This window comes from Salminus brasiliensis, chromosome 21, assembly GCF_030463535.1.
Source record: "Salminus brasiliensis chromosome 21, fSalBra1.hap2, whole genome shotgun sequence".
In the NCBI taxonomy this organism is placed as follows: Eukaryota; Metazoa; Chordata; class Actinopteri; order Characiformes; family Bryconidae; genus Salminus; species Salminus brasiliensis.
In genome coordinates, this window is record NC_132898.1 from 7,028,444 (window position 1) to 7,055,178 (window position 26,735).

The 26,735-nt window shown below is 43.3% G+C and overlaps 2 protein-coding genes across 9 annotated transcripts in view; both read right to left on the reverse strand.

Moving 5' to 3' along the window:
* Positions 1 to 26,735, reverse strand: part of vamp3 (vesicle-associated membrane protein 3 (cellubrevin)) — a 298,514-nt gene that overhangs the window by 60,829 nt on the left and 210,950 nt on the right. The window lies entirely within an intron of this gene.
* The window catches only part of LOC140543323 (calmodulin-binding transcription activator 1-like), a 363,513-nt gene that overhangs the window by 43,536 nt on the left and 293,242 nt on the right, over positions 1 to 26,735 (reverse strand). For all 8 annotated transcript variants that reach the window (XM_072666395.1, XM_072666396.1, XM_072666397.1 and 5 more), the window contains one exon: positions 3,105 to 3,258. In XM_072666395.1, the coding sequence (XP_072522496.1) occupies positions 3,105 to 3,258 (154 nt within the window). The remainder of the gene's footprint in view (positions 1 to 3,104; positions 3,259 to 26,735) is intronic.

A 26,735-nucleotide genomic window follows, 5' to 3' on the forward strand; every position in this document is an offset into this window, starting at 1 on the left:
ATTTTTTATTGGGTAATCAAGTGTAATCGAGTAATCAGCTTTAATCATAAGCCTAAAGTAACATACATAGTGTTTTAGTAACAGTAATGTTAACGGTTAGGCATTAAACTCCCACTAAATATAACAGATTGTAAAAGGAGGGCGAAATAGTAAAGGATGCAACTCACACAGCGCTGAATGACCCAATAATGGCCCAATGCACATGTCGGCCACTCCTGGCAGGCACATTTCATCTGAGTATCTGGTGCATAACCGACTCATTCAAAATGCATGACTTGGACATTGGTGAGCGAGGACAGAGGAGTCAGCAAATCCTCAGTTTTCCTCTGACTCTGTGAAAAAGCAACTCCTGCAATAGCACTCCCTCGCCTCTAGATGACAGTGCGGCACTGCAAAAAGCTCATCATGACGAGAAGGTCAGTGAAAGAGACTGAGATGTGGCCAGTGTTTGCTTGCCCTTTCCTTATTGCCACAGCACATCATGAAGTTAATGACGCAGTGAAGTGTGTTGAGATTTAAAAGTCACTCAAATAATACGGACACTTTTACGGACTACAGATGAAAACAGCGGCGAGCGGCCACGGCCTGACAATTGGGCCTGCTTAGCCACTGGAAGCCTCGAACCGCCTTGTTTTGTCTGCGCAAGACGAGACTAAAGTCAACCGTGAGTCAGAGCAGAAAGTCCTGCGGTATGACTTTTTAAAAGTTTCATCTCGCTCGCAGTGTGAGTTTATCATTCTCTTTGAGGCATACATTGAAAATGACAGCTACCTGTCAATGTATTGAGCGAGTCAATCTTCTGTGCAGCGGGCTCAAGGAGTCTTGTCAGACCCACTCAGGAGTGATCTTCAGAAGTGTCGGCCGCATGACCGTCCTCAGTTCTCCACACTTTTGGGAGCTGTGGTGGGCTGCCGCAACAGCTCGCTTTCAAATAAAAAATCAAACTTACACAATTTTACCCTGACCTGAGATTGTAGTCGATCAGCCAAGACATCGCTGGTGTTCTTGACACTCTATGACATGCTGCATTCTAAAAAACGGACAGAATTATGGTCAAATCTAAAGTTTGCAAATGCCTGCTAATCATACGCTGTCAGGAACTACATGTCCAAGTCTGTTTCAGATTATTTTACATAATCTTGTCTTTCATGTTTGTCTCCTGAGCTTCACTCGTGATGTTTGTGTGGGTGTGTGTACCAGAACCAGTCAGAATTCAGTCCTACATGAGCATTTGCCAGCCTCTCTTTGTTAAACAGGTTGCTTTCATTACCCTTTGTTGCCTTTAAAGAGGAACTCCACTGGCTCTTCAAATTTTCTGAATAAGTCAGAGATGTAGAGAGGTAAACAGAGTCATTCAGAGAGGTCTGATGTGAAAGTGTTCATTACTGTAAACACCACTCTTCCAGTGGTGGTGATAGCAACCACAGCAGGGATGTCCTGATCCAGTTATTTTTGCCCCCGGGCAAATCTGAGTCTCTTAATATACTAAAGTATCAGACGATACTGATCCGATCTTTGTGTTTGGATAAATAATCCAGCCCCACAGTTTAGATCAGACGAGCTGCTGATTAATACGTTATTATTATTGACTTTAGTAAAGACTTTTCTTAAAATGACAGTTTTATAGTGTGTTTAATATCTTATATAATAAAATCCAGTCTGACCCATCTCCCTGACCAATCAGCTCCCAGCTCTTTGCAACTCTGCAGTCTAATCACTTTCTGTGTGTGTGTGTGTAATGGTACACTCTCTGTACTGATATCTGTTGTTGTTGGTCTACTAGTGTGAAATGACTGGTTTATACTGTATTTACTGGTGAGTGAATGTGCTGTGATTAGGGTTTCTATAGCATGTGTGTGTGTATTAGCATTAGCGTTAGCCTCCACTCGGTTCTGAATGTGCTCTTTAGTGCTGGTTTAAAAACAAAGTCAGGCGTGCGGTTCTCCTGCCAGTAAAACAGAGTGTATCTTTTATTTACCTTCTGAGAACGTCCGCACTGCTGCCGGCTGGGCAATAATACCATTAGATGGCGCTCTGAACACTCTGGTTAAAGCAAAGACTCTGGTTTGAGATTAAATTAGCCAATACTCGATCCATTACAAATATGTCTGGATCCGCACTGAACCAGAGGCCTAGATGTTTACAGCGCACATTTTTAATTTACAAACCAAATCCACCAGGGGAACCTGGAATTCCCTTTAAGACGTTAAAGATATTAAGATATTTGTAAATATGCTCTGTCCTGATTCACTGTTTTTTCTTGCTTTTCCTCAGCAAAAATAAGGACATGCAAATGCACTGCTTTTATTGACCAGCTTACTTTCTTAATGAGGATTATATGTGAACTCCAGAAGTGGGTACACACTACTGCACAGTCTTCCACGACATGGGCCCTTAACCATTTAGCACACGGATTGAAAGAAGTGTGTGCTGAGTTTTACCGTAAGCTTCTTTTGCTGGTTCTGTACATAGGTTCTGTACTTACGTTGTCACTCAGACACCAAACATATCCAATGCAGAGGTGGTTACAGGGCCTAGATGCGGCCCGTGTGAGATTAAGGTGGGCTGTAATGATTAGGCATTTGGGAAGCCCTTCTGGGTGGCAGTAAAAACACATGTACAGACCTAACAAGACCCTATGCCCACCTTCTATCCATGTGAGCCTCACATGAGAATGTTTATTAAATTTATAGGAGATTTGCCACCTCTGGTGGAGTTTAGTTAATTGTTTAGGGTAAAGCTCAAATTGTCTAAATGTAATGACTATTCCATCCACTATTTAAAAGCTATTTTGTTATTCAAACAATTCCAAAACGGATCTGCCGCCCACACAAACAATCCATTTAGGCCTGCACAGTTGTGACCTTACAATTTCCATCTCGACTGAGCGACGGAATGGACAACTGGATGAATTCACTGCCTCTAATTGCATGACGCCTTTTAAGTAAGCGATACAGCTTATTATTGCATGTTTATTAGATCCAGATGAAGAGTGGGGAAACTGGATCAGAGCAGCATGTAATTGACTGTGGTTTGGTCTGCTTGTGTATCCGCTCCGTGCTCTTCCTCTAGGATGCTCTGAAAGTGGGTGTAAAAACACTCACACATAGGCTTGAGCTGGCTGATGAGCTCCTCCTTGGTCCATTTGGCCCACTCCTTCTTATCTGTGTTGATGGAGCACAGGATAGGGCCGCACGGCTTCCCGCAGTCCTCTATGGCCGGCACGTTCAGGTAGTGGACCAGCACGATGTCTGGGTTCTGGGAACAGAGAGAGAAAGAGAGATGGAGAGCTTGGGTGAAAAAAACACTGCAGGAAACACAGAGCGAGGGAGACTGAGATAGCGCGCGAGAGAAAGAGAGCGAGAGAGAGAGTGGGGGAGTGTTTCCGTGATGAAAGAGGGAGCGTAACAAGACGCGAAGGAGGAGGAGGCCAGTCAAAGGAGACAAAAGTGAGAGGAAATTGAAAAGGAAGGAAGACAGCGATAGGTCAAGGTTGTTACTTAATAGAGTGTGCGAAAGAAATTCCTTTTCTCATTGGTCCACGCTCAGAGGAGTCAGAGGACTCCCGCTGAATAAAACATCTCCCTCTTTTAGGAAGACACACTGAATGGGACGTGAAAGGCTCGAACCCCCTAACCACCCCCACTCCCTAAGCTCGTCTGACACCAACTGCGCAGCGGCAGAAAGTGAAATTAACCCACGCAATGACTTCTCCAGGAGAAGGAAAAAAGGCCGTAAATCCAAGCAGTCAGAAATACGCCGGCGGATGGGAAAAGCTTTAAACGGTGGGCCTGCAAGTTGTTTTTGTGATTGGTGGCAAGGAGGTGGGAGTTGTTAATTGGCAACCATGCACTGCGACGCAACACATTCTCCCTCACACACACACATACACACACACACACGCCTCTCCCAGGAACTGATGCCCTCAATTAACTTCAAAGTATTTACAAACTCTGAACCGCCACCATTCATACCGGGGCAGAATTACAGCAATAAATTACCTTAATTGACAGCGTATGAGTAATAGGTACTGCTTGGAGCGCATTGAGCTAGCATGGGGCCGAATCGACTGCGTGGAGGGGATACAGGCAGCTTTAGGGACCATAGCGATCTGGCTACAAACACTTTCAAATGAGTAATCAAAGTAATTCTCTCACCCAAGGATACTCAAAGGAAATGGACCTATTGACTCCTTTTCACACTATAGACCCAACAGGCCCTCTCAGATCAAACCTGTGGTGTTCTGTATGAAGCTGTGAAATAAATAACATGTTTTGAAGGGAAAACCATGCCTGAAATGACTCTCCCTCCTATCTATAACCTCTCATGGTATTTTCACCTCTACCTTCTGTTTCTTGGGAGAACGTCCTGCCAACACCACCAGCTACCCATCTCCTGTTCTTCAGGCCTTATCTTTTGCTTCTGGTTTACTTTTAAACAAGAAATCCTCATAAAAGAAGGCCCATCAAGAGCTCCAGTCCAAATTCTCAAGTTCTCAACTTCCCTAAACTCTTAAAAATAAAAATACTGAGGCTCCAAGTGGTTCAGTGGACTATGGCACTGCCACTAAGATCCCGGGTCATGCTGCTTGCCATCAGTAACTGCAGTCCTAGAGAGCACAATTAGCCTTGGTCTCAGGGCTGGTAAGGTGGCACTTCCTTCCCACATCACTCCTAGTGTGATGTTGGTCAGCATCTGTTAGCTGTTGTATCAGAGTTATTAACCACGCCACGCTTTGCCCACATTGAGGATTACCCACTGAGGACTGGGTAATTGGCCTTCCATATTGGGTAGAAAATGGGGTCAAATTAAAAATAATAATGAATTTAAAAAATGAATAAAGATTTTATATCTGATGCTATGAAACCAAGAAGAACCATAAGTGTCTCTGGTGTCTACTGTGCAGACTCTGGTTGCAAATCTGACAGCATGGCGGACAGTTTAGGCTTCATATTCATGGAAAGTAAAGGAAAGCTGCACAACTGCTGAGATATTTAAGCACCCAGTAGCGACCACAACGGGATAACTGAGAAGATCTGTAGCTGACCTGATAGCTTTCTACCTCGGATTTCCTCATGAGCAGAGCTATCCGTCTACTGAATTTAGTCAAAAATCAAGCCAGTGATCGAGTGTCCAGGATTTTACAGAGCTGAGTCGGCAATCCAATGCCCAAGTGTGTCCTGAGCTGACACACAGCACCAAATTTAGAACCCTGCAGTCTCACAATAATCCATAGGAAACCGACTGCAAAGCCCAACATGAAGTCTGTCCTAGCCTGACCAAAACCTTCTGTTTTACTTCACTTGCATCATATAAGAGAAACAGGGAGGAAGAATGTAGGTCAAACTTTTATTCTGATATCTTACAATAACTTACAATATATATGTACAATATGAGCATTGGCCCATACCCGATACCAGTCTGATATTTCTTCTTTAAAAACTACTGAGCTTTCATGCTCAAGTGACCCGGTCACAAATTTGCCTGACTATTGATTACAAGATGAGGGATCAAATCCCACAGCTGCTAAGCTGCCACTGTTGGGTCCTTGATCAAGGCCCTTAACCCTCTTTGCTCCAGGGGTGCTTGCAGCATGACTGACCCTGCATTCTGACCCTGGCTATCTGAGCTGGGATATGTAAAAGAAGAATGTCATTGTACTGGACGAGCGTATACATAACAAGTGATATAGCCCCCTACGTTTCCTGTAGTGCATCGCAGTCTGTCATAATGAACTGCACACAGCAAATGAACATTAGGGAAGATTTTTTAACGTGAAGACTCATAGATAGCTCTAGCTTCAATGTATGGTTCTAGAAAAATCTGGGATAGAGCATTCTAGAACAGTGAATTGAAGAGAGCATTCTAGAACGATGTGAATGGAAAAGAACAATCTAGAACACAGTGAACAGGTAGAACATCTCAAGGCCAGTGCTCTGGCCTTAACACACACACATGTACACACACTTTCTCTCTCTCTCTGTAGGTCCAACCGTGTAAATGGAAGGCAGGATTCTAGAACAGTGTGAATGGAAGTCTTAACACACACACACACATGCACACACACTTTCTCCCTCTCTCTGTAGGTCCTGATAGAGAGATGGAGCTGGGGCAGTGGTTTGAGTCATATCTGAAGCTTTGTCAATGGTAAGTGGTCGATAAATTCCCCCCGCCGCTGGTGTGTGCAGCCTCCCCGCCTCCTCCATCAATCTACTCTGCTATCTCTTGCTTCTTTTCTCTCTTCCCTTCTCTCTCTCTCTCTCTCTCTCTCACACACACACACACACACACACACACACAAACAAAAAACAGCTGTGACCATAGAGCAGATACAGGAGCTACAGCATGACGTTACACTCTTCTAAGGTTGGTGAAGTTGTGTTTATAATGAAGTCCTCGACACTTTTTACAGAGCCAGCGATGACATCTTTAAAAACACAGTAGGTTTAATGTAGATACTGATGGATAGAACAGCGTGGTTGAGGGAGAAGAGTTCTAGAACAGTGTGAATAAAAGACAGGATTCTAGAACAGTGTAAATAAAAGACATGATTCTAGAACAGTGTAAATAAAAGACAGGATTCTAGAACTGTGTGAATAAAAGACAGGATTCTAGAACTGTGTGAATAAAAGACAGGATTCTAGAACAGTGTAAATAAAAGACATGATTCTAGAACAGTGTAAATAAAAGACAGGATTCTAGAACTGTGTGAATAAAAGTCAGGATTCTAGAACAGTGAATAAAAGAAATGATTCTAGAACAGTGTAAATGGATGCAGGATTCTAGAACAGTGTGAATAAAAGAAATGATTCTAGAACAGTGTAAATGGATGCAGGATTCTAGAACAGTGTGAATAAAAGAGGATTCTAGAACGGTGTGAATAAAAGACAGGATTCTAGAACAGTGTGAATAAAAGACAGGATTCTAGAACGGTGTGAATAAAAGACAGGATTCTAGAACAGTGTGAATAAAAGACAGGATTCTAGAACAGTGTGAATAAAAGAGGATTCTAGAACGGTGTGAATAAAAGACAGGATTCTAGAACAGTGTGAATAAAAGAGGATTCTAGAACGGTGTGAATAAAAGAGGATTCTAGAACGGTGTGAATAAAAGACAGGATTCTAGAACAGTGTGAATAAAAGACAGGATTCTAGAACAGTGTGAATAAAAGAGGATTCTACAACGGTGTGAATAAAAGACAGGATTCTAGAACAGTGTGAATAAAAGACAGGATTCTAGAACAGTGTGAATGGAGCAGTGCTTTCTAGAACAGTGTGAATGGAAGACATGATTCTAGAGCAGTGTGAATGGAAAAGAACTATCTAGAACAAAGTGATCAGGGGAGAACATCTGGAGGCTCCCAACAATCACACACGAATGGCTGCAAGGCGTTGGTCAGTGTGCTCTGGCTGTAACACACACACACCCACACTCTAGGCTCCTGATAGAGAGATGGAGCTGAAGCAATGTTCTAAATTTAGAAGATTTTCAGTTTAAGGAAGCAAGGGTGAAGAACCAGCTGAGACATGTTTGAAGTGGACATCGGGTTTAACGTCAATAATGAATAATTAGTAATGAAGAATTATTTAACTTTCACAACTGCAGGTTCTGACCACTCACTCTGAAAGGCTTCCCTGTGCTCTCCTGAGGTTCTATAATCTGATAATGATTTTTTTTTTCTGTAGCTGTGTTTAAATATTATATCCTATCAGGCCTCCAACCCCCGGTTTCTAGGTAACAACAATGCGTCCTTTTAAGGTCATGTGTGCAGAAACTGCTGCTATGACAGCTGTGCTGCTGTTTGAGCTCATTCACAACGTTGAATAATCTATTGCTTAAATAAGCCTCCAGATTAATAACTGAATAACAGGGGTAGAGTTTAAGGGGTTAAAGGACTAAGGAGACTCCAGTACGAGCTGAGGCAGTTCATATCCACAAGCTGGCAGGTTTAAATCCTCTCAAAGTCCCAGCAAAGCGGCCTTCCGCTCCACACCCTTAAATAAAGAATGTCCCCGAGTTGTGGATGAAAGATGGTGTGACAAGAAGCTTCCACTTTTGGCTTAGGCTTTAGAGCCAGGTAAAAGCGTTCCTCACAGTCTTGCACAGGTCAACTATGAATGTACTTCTCTGAAATAAATAGTCCTGAAGTTTACCTCCTCAGTTTTACGTTGGAGTTGTGAGGCTAACGTAGCTACGGCTAAGTAAGAGGTGCTTGTGTGCGGCAATTATCACTGTAAACTGCGTGACTGTTTCGCTTTAAACTTGATACGCTATGGGGCAATACACTATATGGACAAAAGTATTGGGACACCTGCTCATCAGTTATTGTTTCTTCCGGAATCAAGGGTATTAAAAGGTGTTTATGCTGCTTTTGCTGGAACAGCTGTCTCTACTTTTCAGGGAAAGCATTCTAATAGTTTTTGGAGCACTGCTGTGAGGATTTGATTGCATTCAGCAACAAGAGCTTTAGTGGGGTAAGGATGTTGGATGAGCACCACCCCACCTCATTTACCAATTCCCTAACTAATCCCAAAAGTACTGGAGGGCTTTATTCCCCTCTCGCCCACACCTGATATCAGGCATGGTGTCAATAGTTATTGGCAATACTTGCCAGCAGAATAGAACTGTAATGGGTGCAATTTAAAGGAGGGGTGTCCACAAACATTTGGACACTTGTATGTAGCATTTTGTTGTCAAAGGGAAAACTAAAAAACTCAGCAAAAGGGACTTTTCCTTTTTTTACTATTAGAGTGAATATTGTTGCTTGCATATATCAGCTAGCATGACTTATAATTATGCAGAGATACCTGCAAAATCCACACACACACACACCATACACACACACACACAAACACACACACACACACACACACACACACACACAACTACAACTCCTACATGAAGCATCTCTCTGCTGCCATCACTTCATTAGTAACTCCTCCAGCCTTTCTTAGTGCACTGTATGACTAACCCCCGCATTCACTGAGTGGGCTAATCACGCTAATAGCTCCATTACTCCAGCAAGTCCTCATGAGATATTATCATCAACCAGTTTACCATAACAACAAGCATATCCTGAGCGCTCTCCACCGTTTCCAACCCCAACTTCCCACAAGCTCTTTTGCCTTTGTCTTTGTCTTAGAAGTCCAGTTCCCCCAAATCAGCCCATCCACCAGCCTGCATGAAGCAGAACACTTTACTAAAGCTTCTCGAAAAACAGACTCGACGTCTCCTCTTACCGTCTGTCCAGCGGTTATATTAGCATTTTAATTCTGCAGTGTTAGATGCCAGATTGGAGGGAGGAGGACGGACCAAAAAAAAAAAAAAACAACAACCCCAATATAACAGGAGATTCAGGGATGAATATTTCAAGCTATTTGCACAACGGCTACAGCACGTTTGAAAAAGCCCAACAGATTCCATCTCCATCTCAAACAAGAACAAAATTGGATTGTGTTTTCTCCCCAACGTGGGCCAAACACTTTTCTTTTTTGTGCACAAATTTCCACCTGTTTACTGATTTCAGAGTTTGATGGAGAGAATAATCGGAGTGTGAAACGCTGCATCTGCAGAGAACAGCTTACACCCACTGTACCAAATGAATCCTTATTTACATTACATGACGGTTCAGCATAACTAGCAGGTCAGTGATGTGCACTACTGGTAGTGTCAAATCTTAGTTCAGTTGATACAAACAATGACTGTTCATTCTGTTATATGCTGAGGCTTGGTTAAGCTGGTTAGCTTTGGATATTAGTGACTAACAGCTTACCTAACAGCAAGCACAGCACATGTGGGCAGTGGTGGCTCAGCAGTTAGAGTGCCGGGCTATCAATAACAGGGTTGTGGGTTCGATTCCTGGGCTTGGCAAGCTGCCACTGTTGGGCCCTTGAGCAAGGCCCTTTACTCTCTCTGCTCCCTGGGCGCTGAAGTTGGCTGCCCACCACTCTGTGTGTGTGTGTTCACTACCCCAGATGGGTTAAATGTGGAGGACACATTTTGCTGTACAGTGACAAATACATGCACTTTTACCTTGACATCTCAGTAGGTGTCCTCTACCTTTCGAGGTAACTTGTCAAGAATGTTCTTCCTAAGAAAACAAGTCTATTCTTTGTATTCTTGCTATTCAGAAACACTCAGTCATTTTTTCTTATTAAACCAGGTAGCTTTAAAATATATAAAAAAGTGAAAAATGGAGACATATATGAGATATATATGATCTTTACAGTCATTGGTTGGAACATGCAGCCACTGGAAAACTGGAAACTGCATTAAGAATCATGTGATTTTAAATGTTCATAAAAAAACAATGTTGCTAAATTAATTAAAATGCTCTGCTTTTTAATAAAATCAATCACAGTTACAATGAACCTCTATTCATGGTTCTGATCACTTCACTGTCCTAACTCCTAACTGTGACCAAGTACTGTTGTGATGTTGTACTGTTGTGATATCATTGCCACCTCGCTCACAGTTAGAGGAAATGTGTATCTGTGTGCAAAGCTCACTTGAAGCTCCACTGTAAAGGTGGTGATGGAATGATAGAAGAAGAGTTCAGGTACAAATGAACCCAGGCTGAGATGAAGACGCAGACATAAATGGTGCAGGGTGAATATTGACATTACTTTCATTAGATTTTGCATTGGGTTGTTATTGATCCCTGAGACGCAGGCAGAGTTATTGACCTTGAGCTCACTTGCTTACAGAGAAAAGAGGAGCATGTACTGACAGTCGCAGGTTCAGACATATCTGGCTGAATATCTGTGTTAGGGATATGAATAAATCCATGTTACCAGGACTAATATGGATAGGGAAGCTGATGTTTATGCATGCCTGTATGTACACATTTCATTCACCCTTCATTGTCTGTTTAGGAAATGCATCTTTTTTTCTTAATTCCAGTTTGCATTCTTTGAAGTGAACTCACTTTCAGGTTTTCTGCAGAAATCTGCACCTTCAAAGTTTAGCCTTCAGAGATAGAGCATTTTCTGCATCTCAGCATCATAAATACTTGCTGAAGTACCACAGTCAAGGTCTCAAATATTAGTTCAGTTGATACAAACAATGATTGTTCATTCTGTTATATGCTGAGGCTCGTGTACCCTCTACATGGCTCCATTTTTATCAAAAAGGCTTGAAGAACCAACTGATTACTATTACTATTAAAACATGTTTTTATAGAGAACCAAAAAGGGCTCTTCTATAGCATCACTCAAAAACCCCGTAGTAGCATCTTTACTTTTAGGAGTGTGGTGTGGTCGGCCCATTGCTCTGAGAACATCAGCAGCTTCAGCAGTTTGATTTGATCAGATGTTCTTCATATATATCTGTTTCCCTCGCTCAGCACGAGCTTCATGATCAGCTCCACATCCTTGGAGACCTATAGCGTTGAGTCATCTTCTCACAGACAGATCTGAAGTGAGAGTAAAGCTCTTTCAAATATAAAAGCTTTAAGTGCTGTTTATCTGACAGGGCCAGTTTTGGTGGTCTACCAGGATGTTACATGGTTGTTAGGGGTTCTATGTTCTTTGCATCTTTGAATCATTTTTGGAACTCCCCTTTTGGAAACTCCTTATTTCCTCCTTATTTCTCCGCCTCTTGTCAAACTGCTGCCGTTGCATCCAAAACACTTGGAGGAAAGCGCCAACTCCCCAGTGCTGATACATCAGCCAACAGACGCCTGTGCTGATGTGTGGAGAGAGCGCCATCTATCCACGCAGAGAGACCATGCCCTATGGTGCTGTTTCCTGCTCTGGCTGCTGATGGCAAAGCAGCATGACCCAGGATTTGAACTGGCGATCCTCAGATCATAGTGTCAGTGCCTTAGTCTGAGGAGCCACTTTGAGCCCCTGTGTCTATAAATTTGACTGGTCCTGGAAGCAGGTTAAAAAGGAATAGACAATCCAATTGCGTGCTGTTCTTCATCACACAGAGAACTATATACACGAATCCTCATGGGTGCATATCAGTGACAGCACTCCGCCTGACTGTGTCGGATTCTGCATAACACCCAGGTGTATAAACACCTCGGCTTGATGATTTCATTTCACACTGACAAGTGTTTCTCACCCAGAAAGTGAGATTCTAATTGCGGCAGCTCTACAGGAATAGATGTTATTCTCCAGCAGGAAACCAACTGTCTAATAAAGTCTATCAGTCCTGGAGTAAGGCCATCCAGAGTTTAAGGGATGCTAGAGATGTAATAGATATTTAAACTAGACTTGCAGAGATGTTATTTTGTGGTTGGAAACATATTTCTCATAGGGTGTAATGATATACTAGGGCCATGATTTGACTCAATTTGTGATCCTGGGTTTACAATTCAATATTCTCAAGATATTTTGAAGAAACATCATTACTATATCCACCTGCTGATTGTGCTGATGCATACTACTAACATATACTAAGCAAAGAAGCAGTGTGGAGGAACCTGCTGGAGTGGGGTGTAGACAGTAGTAGTAAGTTTAAGCTGCACCTATTGCTAAAACAGATGTGCAAATGCACACACACACACACACAAACACACACACACACAGATTGTCTCTGTCTCCTAGGCTTGGTAGAGAAGGACTGCCAATAGAATAGGACTCTAATGGGTAAGCTAGAGCTCCAGGCATGAGCTAGAGGGGTATAATGTATGGGTATATGGAATGATGAATGATGCTCCATCCAATACTTTTGGGATGAGTGGGGGAGGGGGGGGGGGGTAAGGTGGTGATCATCCAACATCCTGACCTCATTAATGCTTTTGTGCTCCATCCAGTACATTTGGGATGAGTTGGGGGAGGGTTTAGGATGAGGTGGGGTGGTGATCATCCAACATCCTGACCTCATTAACGCTCTTGTAGCTGAATGCAACCAAATCTTTACAGCAATGCGACAAAATCTAGTAGAAAGCCTTCTTCCCTGGGCATTAGAGACAGTTACTCCAACAAAAGCAGGATACAATATTTTTGAATACCCTTAATTGTGGTGGAAAAAATACATGTGTCCCAATACTTTTGTCCACATAGTATACCCATATAATGCATTGCCATGTTTTTGCATTGCAAGATCATAGTTTTTCAATGTTGTACACATCAGTGCTACTTACTGCTATTCAAACAAAAAGTTGACAATCAGCATTTCCATAGCAATGTGAATAGTGTTCTGAATGTGTGCACACTCACTCAGAAACTACTGCTGTGCATCCAACAATAAGGACAGCACTGCATTTCTTACAGGGATAGTAAACACACAGTGGTACACAGAAAGCTGTAGTTCCCCATGTTGATCCATTTGACTAAGACCAATTTGGACATATCTACAGCCTGACCACTCTGGGAGCCAAGATTAAAGGGCGGCAACAGCCAATGACCAATCTCATCCAATGAATCCAAAAGCATACTTTTTTTTAGGGGTTCAGGGGTCTTCAATACTGTGTTTAGTTCCACTGAACAGGCTACATGCTTTCTTGTGTGACCACCTCACAAAGCTGTGTGCATGCTTCCTATAGTGGTCCTGTTCTACTGGGCCAGGTAATGTGTTGTATGTTTTGTTTTAATGCACATGGGGTCCCACTGAAAGTAAAGGCTCGGTCTCAGTTCGCGCCTCCATATTAATATCCATTAAATGAAACAAACAAATAAAAATATATAAATAAATAAACAATTTCAATCTTTCTGCTTTTTTTCCCATGGTAGGAAGCTGCTGTTGCTCAGGGCGGGCTGTTCTCACCGCTGTAGCCTGGCAACAGGTCTGTGTAATCACCCACGCGCGCACATAAGTATTATACGCACACACATACACACATACATACACATTCCCATACATAGCCAGCAACAAAACTGAGGCTTTAAACTGCATTCCATTTCTTTTCCTCAGGAGTGCCAAAGGTAATAAATTAACTGCAGAGAGAAAGCCTCACTTGCTCTCTATAGGTTTGTGTATTTTTGGATGACTGGCTTGGTGTGCATTGCCTGCCCATCTGTGTATATATGTGTGTGTTTTCCTACATTTTCAGGACAAAACTGGCCCATTAGACTTGGCACAATACCACACTTTCTGATGCTGATACTGAAATTAAGGCCTTGAGCCGATCCAACATTACTTCCTTTAAACTAAGCTTTAAAGGGGCACTCCTTGACCAACACGAACCATGTAACCATCCCTACATGTGCTGTAAACATGCCTGCTCTCCTTCTTCAATGCTGCCACAATGGCCTCAGTAGTGATTTTACAGTTGAAAGGCTAAGACAAACACCTAAAACATCTTCTGATGATGTAGCTTGATGGTGGGAGGGGCCTTTAAATAACGTTCAAGCACTTCAGGGCGGATATTCGAAGGTGGGCTGATTAAAGAAAGCTGTTTTCCCCTCTGTATCTTTAAATGATGAGTTCGTCAATGGTTTTTTTGTAAAGGAGTTGGTTCTGTATGGAGCTATGACAAATGAAAGGACCATTTGAATGTTAAAATGGTTCTCTGCCTGGTTAAATGATAGACAAAAACTGCTGCAGATGGTTCTTTAAAGAACTTTTATAAAATGGTTCTATATAGCACCAAAAAGGGTTCCCCTATTTTTGAGTTGAAGAACTGTTTCTCATTACTATATAGAACCTGTTTTTATACTAGCTGGCTAATGCGAAAGGAAACCAGAGGGTTAATACACAAATATTTCTTTAGTAGTGTGTGTGGGATTAATGTATTTGCGCAATGCATGCTGGGAACTGTAGTAAAAGAATACTGATGGAGTTTTACGTAATTTGGGGCTGGAATACCCCTTTAAATTTATGGCATTTGGCATCCAGGGAAGGCAATCAAACCATAGGCCAATGAAATCAAGGGCAATAACAGGAAGTGTGCTCCCCCTTTGCTGCAATAACAGCCTCTACTCTACACTAGATGTTAGAACATTGCTGAGAAGATTGGACTGCATATCAGCCATAAGAGCTTTAGTAAGGCTCACAAACACCACTCCAACATGTCCCATATGTATTGAATAGAGCTCCATCATTCCAGAGGATGCAGTTCCACTGCTCCACAGCCCAAAGCTAGGAGTCTTTATACCCTTTACTAGACATGGTGACTTGTGTGGCTGCTCCAGATACATCCCAGTCTACTGGCAGTGCTTTTCCATGGAGATTATACGAGCTATGCATGCACAATTGAACAGCAGTGTCAGAAAACCCTCATTTAAAGGAGCGTCTGTATACATTTGGACACGTAGTGTGTGTGCAGCATCATACATACATGTGTGTGTGTAAACAGTGATTCTCTAAAGTCGTAGTCACACACACCTGCTTTACTTTGCCAGTCCTCTTCAGTTCCTACATTGTATCAAACAGTGCAGCTGAGTCTCCCACACACCAGCCACACAATTACACACGCCATCCATGTTAATATGACCTTTAGAGAGCTGCTGCCGCCAGTGGAATAATACAAATCACTATTCTACTGCCTTTCTGTGCTCATATCAAATATACCAGAAACACAGCAGCGAATAATAGTGTATGCAGTGTGTATTCATATAAACGTGGCTTCGGCTTGGAAGGATGATTCCCAGCATGTTTGCTCAGTGTGTGTGTGTGTGTGTGTATGTATGTGCGTAGAGTTGTCACTAAGGCAGAGGGAGTTTCACACTGCCTCACTGATACGATGTGTTCTGACAGCATGCAGGAACATGCATGTCCATGCATGAAATGATAGATCATGGGACTGCATGTGTTTGCAATGATGACTAAACCTCTGCAGTGCGTGGAAAACATTAAGCCCGCTCACAGATGAGGGGAATAACACTGGCCGTATCTTCAATGGCACATTCATGGGATATAGATGGTTCATTTATTGTATATATTTATTATTTATTACTTCTCTGAAGTGTGGGAGCAATAGGTGAGCTAATTTAAAGTCTATATCGAGCATCTCTGAAACAGTAAGACTTGTGGGTGCTCCAGGGTCTGCAGCAGTAAGCACCTACTGATAGTGGTCCGAAGAAGGACAGACCACAAACCGGTGACAAGGTGTTGGGCATCCAAGGCTCATCAAGGAGGAGCATCAGGAGGGCTGCAGTGTGCATCGTGCTTAAGGGCTGATTAGCTACGTGGCAAAATAACAGGGTGGAAATGCGCTTGAGCAAAGTCACAAACCTAAAATCCTGAATAAATACTTTCCTTAGCACCTTTAAGTCTTGGGGACAGATACACTGTATGTCCAAATGTTTGTGGACACTCCTTCTAATAAAGGCATTTATTTGTACCCACTGCTGACACAGCGGAACTGTGTTCTCTAGAATGATGGATGGATTGTGCTCCATTCAGTTCTTTTGAGATGAGCTGTGGAGTTGGAGATGAGGTGGGGTGGTGAGCCTCTAACATCCTGAGCTTACTAACACTTATCACTAAATGCAATTAACTTCTCACAGCAATGCTGCAGCATCTAGCAGAAAATCTTCCCTGGTTGGTAGAGACAGTTCCTTCAACGAAAGTAGAATAAACTGTATTTTTAGGTAAAAATGCAACATAGTGTTGCTTTAAGAATCCTTGGGCAAGTCTTGCTGCATTCCCCTATCTCTGTTACATGATTCAGCTGCTAGTTGCTGTGGGTGGGAACGTCTGTCGAATGCTATAAAGGTATAATGTGAGTAAACATTGTTTCTGTATCTTTCCAGCCTGTCAGGCTCACAGTATTGCTAAGTGCTTCAGTTCCCTGGTCAGTAATAGCGCACGGCACAGCTGGGGTTCAAACCTCAGTCAGGCTTTCTTTATTATTAGTGGGTGCTTATTAGTGGATGTGTCATCATCCATCCTTCTGTGCTGCATCTAAAGTCTGTCCAGGCGGTGTGCGTGAACGCGTCGTATGTGTGTGTACCCGCGTCTGTATACGGTATAGTAGGATGCTCCAGGCTGTGTGTGTGTGTGACTGTCTGTCTCTGTGTGTAACACAATGAGGCACTCCAGGCTGTTTATTAGCTGCTTGACTAGACTATATACAAAATATATATGTATCTTTATGTGTGTCTATATGTGTGTATACGTGTGTGTGTTTGTGTGTGTACGTGTGCAATGCTCTAGGCTGTGTTTAATAGCTGGCCTGGCTGCAGAGTGTGTGTGATGATGGATGGCACTGTGTGTCCATCATTAAGCAGCTCACTGCCCAGGGCAGCCCACTCACATACATGGGCATTTACAAACACACACACACACACACACACACAAAGACAGACACACAGACACACAAAACATACGCACACCCACACATCCACATTTCAAGGGCAATTTCCCCACACATGCTGATGTTTTATGTGTGTGTGGACACAGAAGTGTGTGTATGAAGCTGTAGTAATACGTCAGGCTTACTGCACTAAAACCCATGAAGCAGTCCAGCACCTTCACCTGCCCATATCATTACTGGCCAGCGGGTCAGCTCACAGCCCACAGAATCCCCAGCTGCTCGTCCACTCGGCACACATGAAGCCTCGCAGACTAAAAGTGCTCATCTAGGATCGGTTGCTGCCTTTATTAGCCTAATGAATATGATTATGGGCAGTGGGGGAAGCATTCTTCCTCAAGAGATGCGCCGGACTCGCGATAATTACAGTGCCGGCTGTTTTCTTCCGATAAACTCAAGCACCTAGTCGATAAGATCCAGACGTTTCACCTGCAATCTTCCATCAGCTGTCTTCAAAAGCACATAATGGAATGAAAGAGACGCGCTCTCAGAGGCCGCCTCAGTATACAGCGAGCGAGCATCTCCAGTGCAGTGCCACAGCTGACCTGTGGGGGCAGTGTTGCTCATACTATACAAAATACATATGGGGTATGTCTCGCAAAAACCTTGCATTGCTACAATGGCCAATGACCCAGTTTTAGAGAGAAAAATGGAAAGAAAGTAAGCCAAAGTAACTCAGATAACAGTGGTGAGCATAAAAGCATCTCTGAATACATAGTACGTAGAGGTGGATGTGCTACAACAGCAGAAGACCACATCGGGTTCCACATCTATCAGCCAAGAACAGAAAGCTGAGGCTGCAGTGGCTCAGCACAGGCTCACCAAAACTGCGCAGTTCCAGAAGGCCTGAAAAACGATTCCTGCAGAGGCACACAGATGGTAGGGGCAGAATTTGGCACTAACAGCTTGAATCCATGGACCAAACCTGCTTTGTGTCAACAGGCCAGGCAGGTGGAGGTGGTGTAATGGTGTCAATCAATCATCGCTTGAATGCCACAGAGCCTATTTGAGTACTGCTGCTGACCATGTTCATTCTTTCATGACCACAGTTGACTCATCTTTTAAGGGTCAAAGTCCAGCATGATGATGCACAATGTCACAAAGAAAAAGTCTGTGGTCTGGAATTGGTTTCATGAAAATGACAGTGAGTTCATTTCTGGTAGAACAAAAAATTTGTGCTCCTGAGAAATCTGCAGGAATATCAACGTGGAGCAGAATTCAAAAGGCGGGGCAGAGTGGTCCAGCAGACTAAGAAGCTGCCACTATGACCTGAGGATTGCTGGTTCGAATCCCAGGTCATGCTGCCTGCTATCAGCATTCGGAGCCAGAGAGAGCACAATTGCTCTTTTCGGGTGGGTAGATGACTCTCTCTCCCTACATCAGTCCTGTGTGATGCTGGCCTGGCAGGAGTGTCTGCTAACCTGGGTTGTTCCTCCGGTGCGTCTGTGGCCACTGGTGTTGTGGCAGATTGGCGGCAGTTTGAAAAGAGGCAGTGGATGGTTGCACATGTGTCTCACCCTCACCCTCCCAGTTTTGAGAGCAGTACATGTGATAGCAGGAGAGTACAATGAGTGGGTTGGGTAACTGTCTCTTCAAAGGTGGGACTTCCACATTTTGTGGAATCCATGTCCTGAAGAACTGAAGCTGTTTTAAGAGCAAAAGGAGGCCCTTCCCAGCATTAGTAAAGCGTTCCTTAACTAAGTGCACTGTGAGAGTGTATTTAGAAGTAAGTAAGTACGGAACTCAATCAAATAAATAAATAAATAAATGCATTCAAATGTAAGCAAATGTAAAAAACAAACAAAAACAAACAAAGAAAAAATACCCCAGTAATTTCATCTCTGGAGCATGGCTCATTGGCCCGGGTTTCAAAAGGGAAAAAAGGAGAGTGTAGAAAAAGGGAAAAAAAGAAAGAAAGAAAATGTAACAGTAAATTTGATTTGATGGTTTATGAAGGAGCAGAAATTTGATGGCTGGGAATATATGTGTCAGTCTAAATCTATATCAGAAACACAGAAAAAGAGCGAGAGAGGCAAAGCAGACGTCTTGAGGGGATTCTGGAAACTTTCCGACGTTTCTGACTGGTAATTCAGAAGCCAAAATTATGCAGACATGAAAAGATCTTTTCTCTTTTCTCTGGGTCTCAAAGCGCTCTCTTACACACACACACACACACACACACACAGCCACACACACAGATCTCGACAGGCATCTGCCACGGGGAATAGAGATTGCTCTTAAACAAATGGGGGAGAATGCAGGAGAGTTGGGAGCGGCTGGCTGCGGCCTTCTGTGTCGTAATAGGAAATTAATTGAGGACATCAATGTGGCATTAATCATTAAAGCACTGATGCTGAGATGGCACTTTTCTGAGCACGACACTCACACACTCACGCATTAAAAGTTTGCCAGACACTCCACAGAGACCCAGGCATGGAAGAGGGAGTGTGTGTGTGTGTGTGTGTGTATATATGAGAGGAAGACAGAAAGACATGGGTGTTTTTCATATCTAGGTTCTGTGATACATGAGTCTTGTCCATATAGTCAGTTATAGTGTCTATGATGTGTGTCCCAGTGTGTGGTCTGTTTTTGTTGTTTTTGGTTTAGTCAGTGTAGTCAGATGGCAGTCGTGACTTCAAACAATAATAAACTGCTATGTTTTCATCAGGAGATAAAAAGGCCGTTCTGGGCATGGCTTCAAGCATGTCACTGAAAGATGGCCAGTTAACCCTGTGAAAGCATGGACATCACCAGCTACAACAAAAGCATGGTGTAATATGAATTTACTTAGTCAGGAACTGTTGTGTATACTCTTAAAAATGAATGTTCTTCAAAAGCCATAGAAAGAAGCACTTTTGGTTTCATGGAGAACCATTGTTTTGAAATGGAGAACTTTTAAAGTGTTAAGTGAAGGTTCATTAAGGCTGTTCTATAGCAATGCTCAAAGCACCTTTATCCTTAGTAGCATAATTAATATATATAATAATATAATAATAGTGTAGGTCAGTGGGCTCAGTGGTCCAATTTGCTACCACTATGCCCCTGGGGTCGTGACTTTGAATCCCGAGCCATGCTGCTTTGCCATCAGGAGTCCAAAAGAGCACAACTGGCGCCTCTGGGTGGGTAGATCTCTGCGCTCTGCCTTTGGCATTTTTTAAGTGATGTTTGGTGGCACAGCATTTGTGTAGCTGGTGCGGTGTGTCGGCTGCTCGGCGATGGAAAAGAAGCGGTGGCTGGCTTTGCATTGTTTACATGTGCCCGTTTACAATCTGTCGCCGCTCAACCTTCAACTTTCAGGACTTCAAGGATCCTCTGTAACGTCTTGAGGCCTGATACCACAAGGCACCTTCCGAGGCCTTAGAGTGAGTTGTTTTGGTGGCACCAACCAACAGTTTATTGGGCAGGTGGTCATGAGGTTTGGCCTATCTGTGTAGTATAGTCTATGTGTGTATGATGTCTATGATGCCAATCAGGTGTCAAACCCCCACCCACTCCCTTTACACACAGGCAGGAGATCAGGGTGTATCATGAAAGTGTGTTTGTCTGATGTGGTGTGTATTTGTGGGCAGTTTGAATTTCACAGTTCAGACAAATTGAATGAAAGTCCGTTCAGGGGCGTCTGCATTCAGACACAATCTCTCTCTCTCTCTCTCTCTCTCTCTCTCTCTCTCTCTCTCTCTCTCTAAACCTCATGATGTATTACTGGTGTAAACAAATTAGCCTGTGGACAGCAGACAGTTACGAATGGAGACCCTACTGCTCTCTTTTTCAACACACACACACACACAGACACACACACACACACACACACACACACACACACACAGATTTAGAGATGGATGTGTGTGTCTCTGCCTCTTCATTACTCTACCTGAAGATTAGTCCTTTATCAAGAGACAAATGTTGGTGCTTGTGTGGTAGCACTATGTGGATGTATGTGTGTGTGTGTGTGTGTGTGTGGGCGTGCACAATCGGTTTGTGGGTTTGTGGGCATAAGCGTGCATGTGTATGCGTGTGTGTGTGTGTGTTGAAACTGAATGTGTGTCAGGTTCGAAATGCGTTGGCCAGATGTAGGAAAACAACAATGATGATGTCAACAGACATCAAACTGGACAGCTTTCTAGGGCTCTTGGATGTGACTCCCAGGGGCTGAGGATGGCCAGTTTGCGGCCTCCAGAGAGAAACACACTCCCCCCAGCCCTGTCCTGACTTGCCATAAACATACACACATAAATACACAATACGGACAAAAGTGTTGGGACACCTGCTTACTCACTGTTTCTGAAGCAGGGAGGGTTAAACTGTCTCCTGCTCTCTCTCTCTGTGCTTTCTCTGTTTGACCAATGGCTGCATGCAGGAACACTATATGGACAAATGTATTGGGACACCTGCTCATTCATTGTTTCTATTGAAATCTAGGATATTAAAAAGAGTTGATTCTGCTTTTGTTGGAGTGACTGTCTCTACTGTCCATGGAAGAAGTCTTTCTACAGCATTGCTGTGAGGATTTGATTGCATTCAGCGGCTCGAGCGTTAGTGAGGTCAAGATGCTGGATGATGATCACCGCCCCACCTAAAGTATTGGATGAAGCACTACCATCATTCCAAAGAACACAGTAGCTTCACTGCTCCACAGCTCAATGGTGTTCACGGTATGTCAGTTCCATGTACTGAACTTTCATTATTCAACTCTACCAGGATCAATACAGTGTTCTATCATCGAGCGCAATTATACATACACACTTACACATACACACTTATACATACCCAAATACACACTTATACATACACACTTACACATACACACTTATACATACCCAAATACACACTTATACATTCACACTTACACATACACACTTATACATACACACATACACACTTATACATACACACTTATACATACACACTTATACATACAGACTTACACATACACACTTACACATACACACTTATACCGTATCTCCTCTTATACTCACAAATATGACTGCAGCATACTATTAGAACTGAAATTAGACACAACCTCTAAGAGCTAAGGACTCAAAAACTGGACCATACTGTTTTACTCTCACTATCTCTCTCTCTCTTTCTCACACTCACACACATATAGACACACATAGAGACCTTCCCCCAAAACACAGCATATACTGGTGGTGTCCATTTGACCATGAAATGTCCTCTAACTGACCTTCTTCCTAAGCTCCAGCGAATGGAGGAGTAAAAGCGAGGATCACCACTGGGAACACAAGGGGAAAGGTCACTCGCCTTCTGTGTGTGTGTGTGCTTGCCACTTATTCTGTCCTTCATCGTCTGACCAAACCTCTTCAGGCTCTTTTACCAAACACACAAACACACACACACACACATACACAGCAAGTGACCCTCAGCTCAAACATATGGGAATCCCATATCTCATCAATCTTCAGAACCATAAAGAAAAACAGAGAGGAGATGAGCAGAGAGAGAGAGTGAGAGAGACCTGTATGTTTTGGTGTGTGTGTGTGTGTGGACACAAGGGGAAACGGGTGGAAAACAAAACGCTTACTGGTCTAAAAGAGAAGCTGGGGTGCGTGACAGCCTTTTAATTGCTTCATTACCGTAATTAATTTGCTCTCTTTTCAATTAGCGCTCGAGCCATTGTGATGTTTTTCTGCTGTTTTTCTCCTCCTTCCTTCCTCCCTCTTTCCCTCTCCATTGCTCCCTCTCTTCCTCTCCATTCCTCCCTCTCCCTCTCTATTCCTCCCTTTCCCTCTCTCACTCTCCTTCTCTATTGCTCCCTCTCTCCCTCTATTCCTCCCTCTCCCTCTCCTTCTCTATTGCTCCCTCTCTTACTCTCCTTCTCTATTCCTCCCTCTCCCTCTCTATTCCTCTATCTCTCCCTCTCCTTCTCTATTCCTCCCTCTCCTTCTCTATTCCTCCCTCTCTCCCTCTCCTTCTCTATTCCTCCCTCTCCTTCTCTCCCTCTCCTTCTCTATTCCTCCCTCTCTCCCTCTCCTTCTCTATTCCTCCCTCTCTTTCTCTATTCCTCCCTCTCCTTCTCTATTCCTCCCTCTCTCCCTCTCTTTCTCTATTCCTCCCTCTCCTTCTCTCCCTCTCCTTCTCTATTCCTTCCTCTCTCCCTCTCCTTCTCTATTCCTCCCTCTCTCCCTCTCCTTCTCTATTCCTCCCTCTCTTTCTCTATTCCTCCCTCTCCTTCTCTATTCCTCCCTCTCTCCCTCTCTTTCTCTATTCCTCCCTCTCCTTCTCTATTACTCCCTCTCTATTCTTCCTCTCAGTCCCTCTTTCACTTTCTCTCCTAGTCTCTCCTCTCTCTGTGGTCTCTCTCTCGTGACCTCACAATCCCTCTTTCACTTTCTCTCTCTATCCTTCCTCCTCTTCTTCCTCTCTCCTTCTCTCATTTCCTCTCTCACTTTTTCCTTCTCTCCCTCGCTCTCCTTTTCTTAATCCCTCTCTCACTTCCCTCCCTTCGCTCTCTCTCCTTCTTTCTCTCAGTTCCTCTTTCTTTACTTTGCAATCCCTCTCTTTCTTTCCCTCTCCCCTCCTTCTCTCATCCTCTTAATCCCACTCTCATGTTTGCTCCATTTTCTCCTCTTCTCCCTCTCTCTCTTCTTCTCTCTATTTATCTCAATCCCTCTCTCCTTTTCTCCCCCTTTCCCCCTCCTCTCCCTCTTAAATTCCCTTACCCCTTTCCCTCTTCTCTGACTCCCCCCCACTTACTCTTGTTTTCAGGGTCAGGGTCTTTGCTTTGGATAGCTGCAAACTGCTGCTTGGCCAGGGATGGAATAAACTCTCTCTCTGGATACATGTATATTGTGTGTGTGTGTGTGTGTGTGTGTGTGTAGCGAACAGCCAATGAGATGTACAGAGAAAATATGACGCACTGAACTGATTGGATTGTAATGTGTGCATCATGTCCACATGAATAAACACCATGTCTAGGTGACACACTACTCGTGTGGAAATGATGCACACATATCAGTCAAGCAAATTCAGCGCAGCACTGAAGGGGTGTGGTGATGTCATCTGAAACATCAGACCCAATCACAAGGAGTCAGGGCATGTTTTCAGTACTGGCTCTACTAAGCCTGATCAAATTTCGCCCTATTGCCACTGTCATTGAGTCCCCATAAACAGACGGTATCCACAGGCTGCAGCAGTGAGGCGTGTTCTCAGGCTGGTTAAATGTCTGTCTGTGTTAAAGTGGAACTTACCAACACTTGATGATACGATATCAATGAGAAATAAATGAGAAAACTAAAAGTGGTTCTTCACTCCAGAAACATCCCACAGAGGGTTCCTGGAGTGAAGAACCACTTTTAGTTTTCTCAAGACTCATCAACCCTTCTACACAATGTTAAGGTTCTATACTAATTAAGGGGTTCTTACAAAAACCTTTACATTATGAGGCGGTTCCTCAAGTGTAAAAAGAGAAAAGTAAAGTAAAGTGTAAAAAGAGACTGACGTGTGTTAGTGTATGTGTGTGTGTGTATATGAGAGAGAGAAGCACAGTTACGGCTGATTCATGCAGCTCTGACTGAGAGGTTAAGGGGAAAGTCTGGGCTAATGAGACACACACATACATACACACACACACACACACACACACTGGCACCAGCGCTGACCACACCCGTCTGCAGGCCAATCTCAAGAGGACTTGCATGACGGCCTGTGTGTGTGCGTGTGTTTTCACTTCCACCACCAGTGGTTGAAAGTAGCCTAAGACTTGTCCTTGGGAGAGAGTGCTACAGAGGGCATGCACACGCACACGCACATACGCACATGCACACACACACACACACACACACACAGGGCTCAGCTCTGGAACGACTCGTTCTTACACGCTGCTAGTCACTTTGAAAAGAAAGTTTTTGAAAAGTATCTCTGGCAGTCCTCGGGTGTTTGGGAGGATTTGTGCAAATGCATCTTCCCCCATACACACACACACACACACACACACACACACACACACACACACACACCACAACCTCCCAGAGACCTGAATTCTACATCTGGAAAAGTGTTTTTTTTTATTATTTACAGAAATGCAAGTGTATTTCTGTAGTTAAGCTAGCTCCAAGTCTGGGGATTTAAAACACAATCTCACAGCAGCTGTTATCCCTAAAGCCTGTACAAAGACAAACTCTCTGTAAAGACAAAATCTTGGTAAAATCTCTGCACAGACGTGTCACTAAGTCTAACAATACCATTTAATGATGTGACGTTTTACCTGTAGATATAAAGATGAAGTGATGCTGTAAACGTAAAAGGAAAGGTAAAGTTAAAGGTTTGCTGTAGATGTAAAGCTGAACGTTTGCTGTAGATGTAAATTGAACGTTTGCTGCAGACGTAAAGCTGAAGGTTTGCTGTAGATGTAAATTGAATGTTTGCTGCAGATGTAAAGCTGAACATTTGCTGTAGATGTAAAGCTGAAGGTTTGCTGTAGATGTAAAGCTGAAGGTTTGCTGTAGATGTAAAGCTGAAGGTTTGCTGTAGATGTAAAGCTGAAGGTTTGCTGTAGATGTAAAGCTGAAGGTTTGCTGCAGATGTAAAGCTGAAGGTTTGCTGCAGATGTAAAGCTGAATGTTTGCTGCAGATGTAAAGCTGAAGGTTTGCTGCAGATGTAAAGGTGAAGGTTTGCTGTAGATGTAAAGCTGAAGGTTTGCTGCAGATGTAAAGCTGAAGGTTTGCTGTAGATGTAAAGCTGAAGGTTTGCTGTAGATGTAAAGCTGAAGGTTTGCTGTAGATGTAAAGTTGAAGGTTTGCTGCAGATGTCAAGCTGAATGTTTGCTGCAGATGTAAAGCTGAAGGTTTGCTGAAGATGTAAAGTTGAAGGTTTGCTGCAGATGTAAAGCTGAAGGCTTGCTATAGATGTAAATTTGAAGGTTTGCTATAGATGTAAAGGTGAAGGTTTGCTATAGATGTAAAGTTGAAAGTTTGCTATAGATGTAAAGTTGAAGGTTTTCTGTAGATGTAAAGTTGAAAAACAAAGAACAATGCTACATTAGGAAAGCGAGTAAGAAGAGAGGAAGGACAAAGAGTAAGTAGAAAGCAGAGTGTCCTTCATTGCCTTTCTTTATACAGTATATTATTTGCATACTTCTCTGCCTCAGTGGCTTCATGCTGTTGAAGGTGGTAAATAAATTGGCTCATAAAAGATGCAGTGACACACCCTGGCAGGGTAAACAGTAATCATGTCGCCTGCCATTCGCCACACACACACACACACAGACCAGCCAGGGCCACAATGACTAATGCATGTCTTTCACACACACACACACACACACACACACACACACACACTTAAAACATCTCAATGAATAAATAAGACCCTCCTTTACACACACTGGACTGCAGGACACCACAGTTCCTTTTCACTGAAAGGGGAGGCGGCCAGTGCTGTTAGTGGTAGCGGTTGTGGCTGTGGGTGGGTGGAAATAAGTACATATACATAAATATAAATGCTGGGTTTCCTAGCAGAAATGTACACTTTCCATTAGCTGTTTCAGTCCTGATTTCTTCTGCACACACTCTG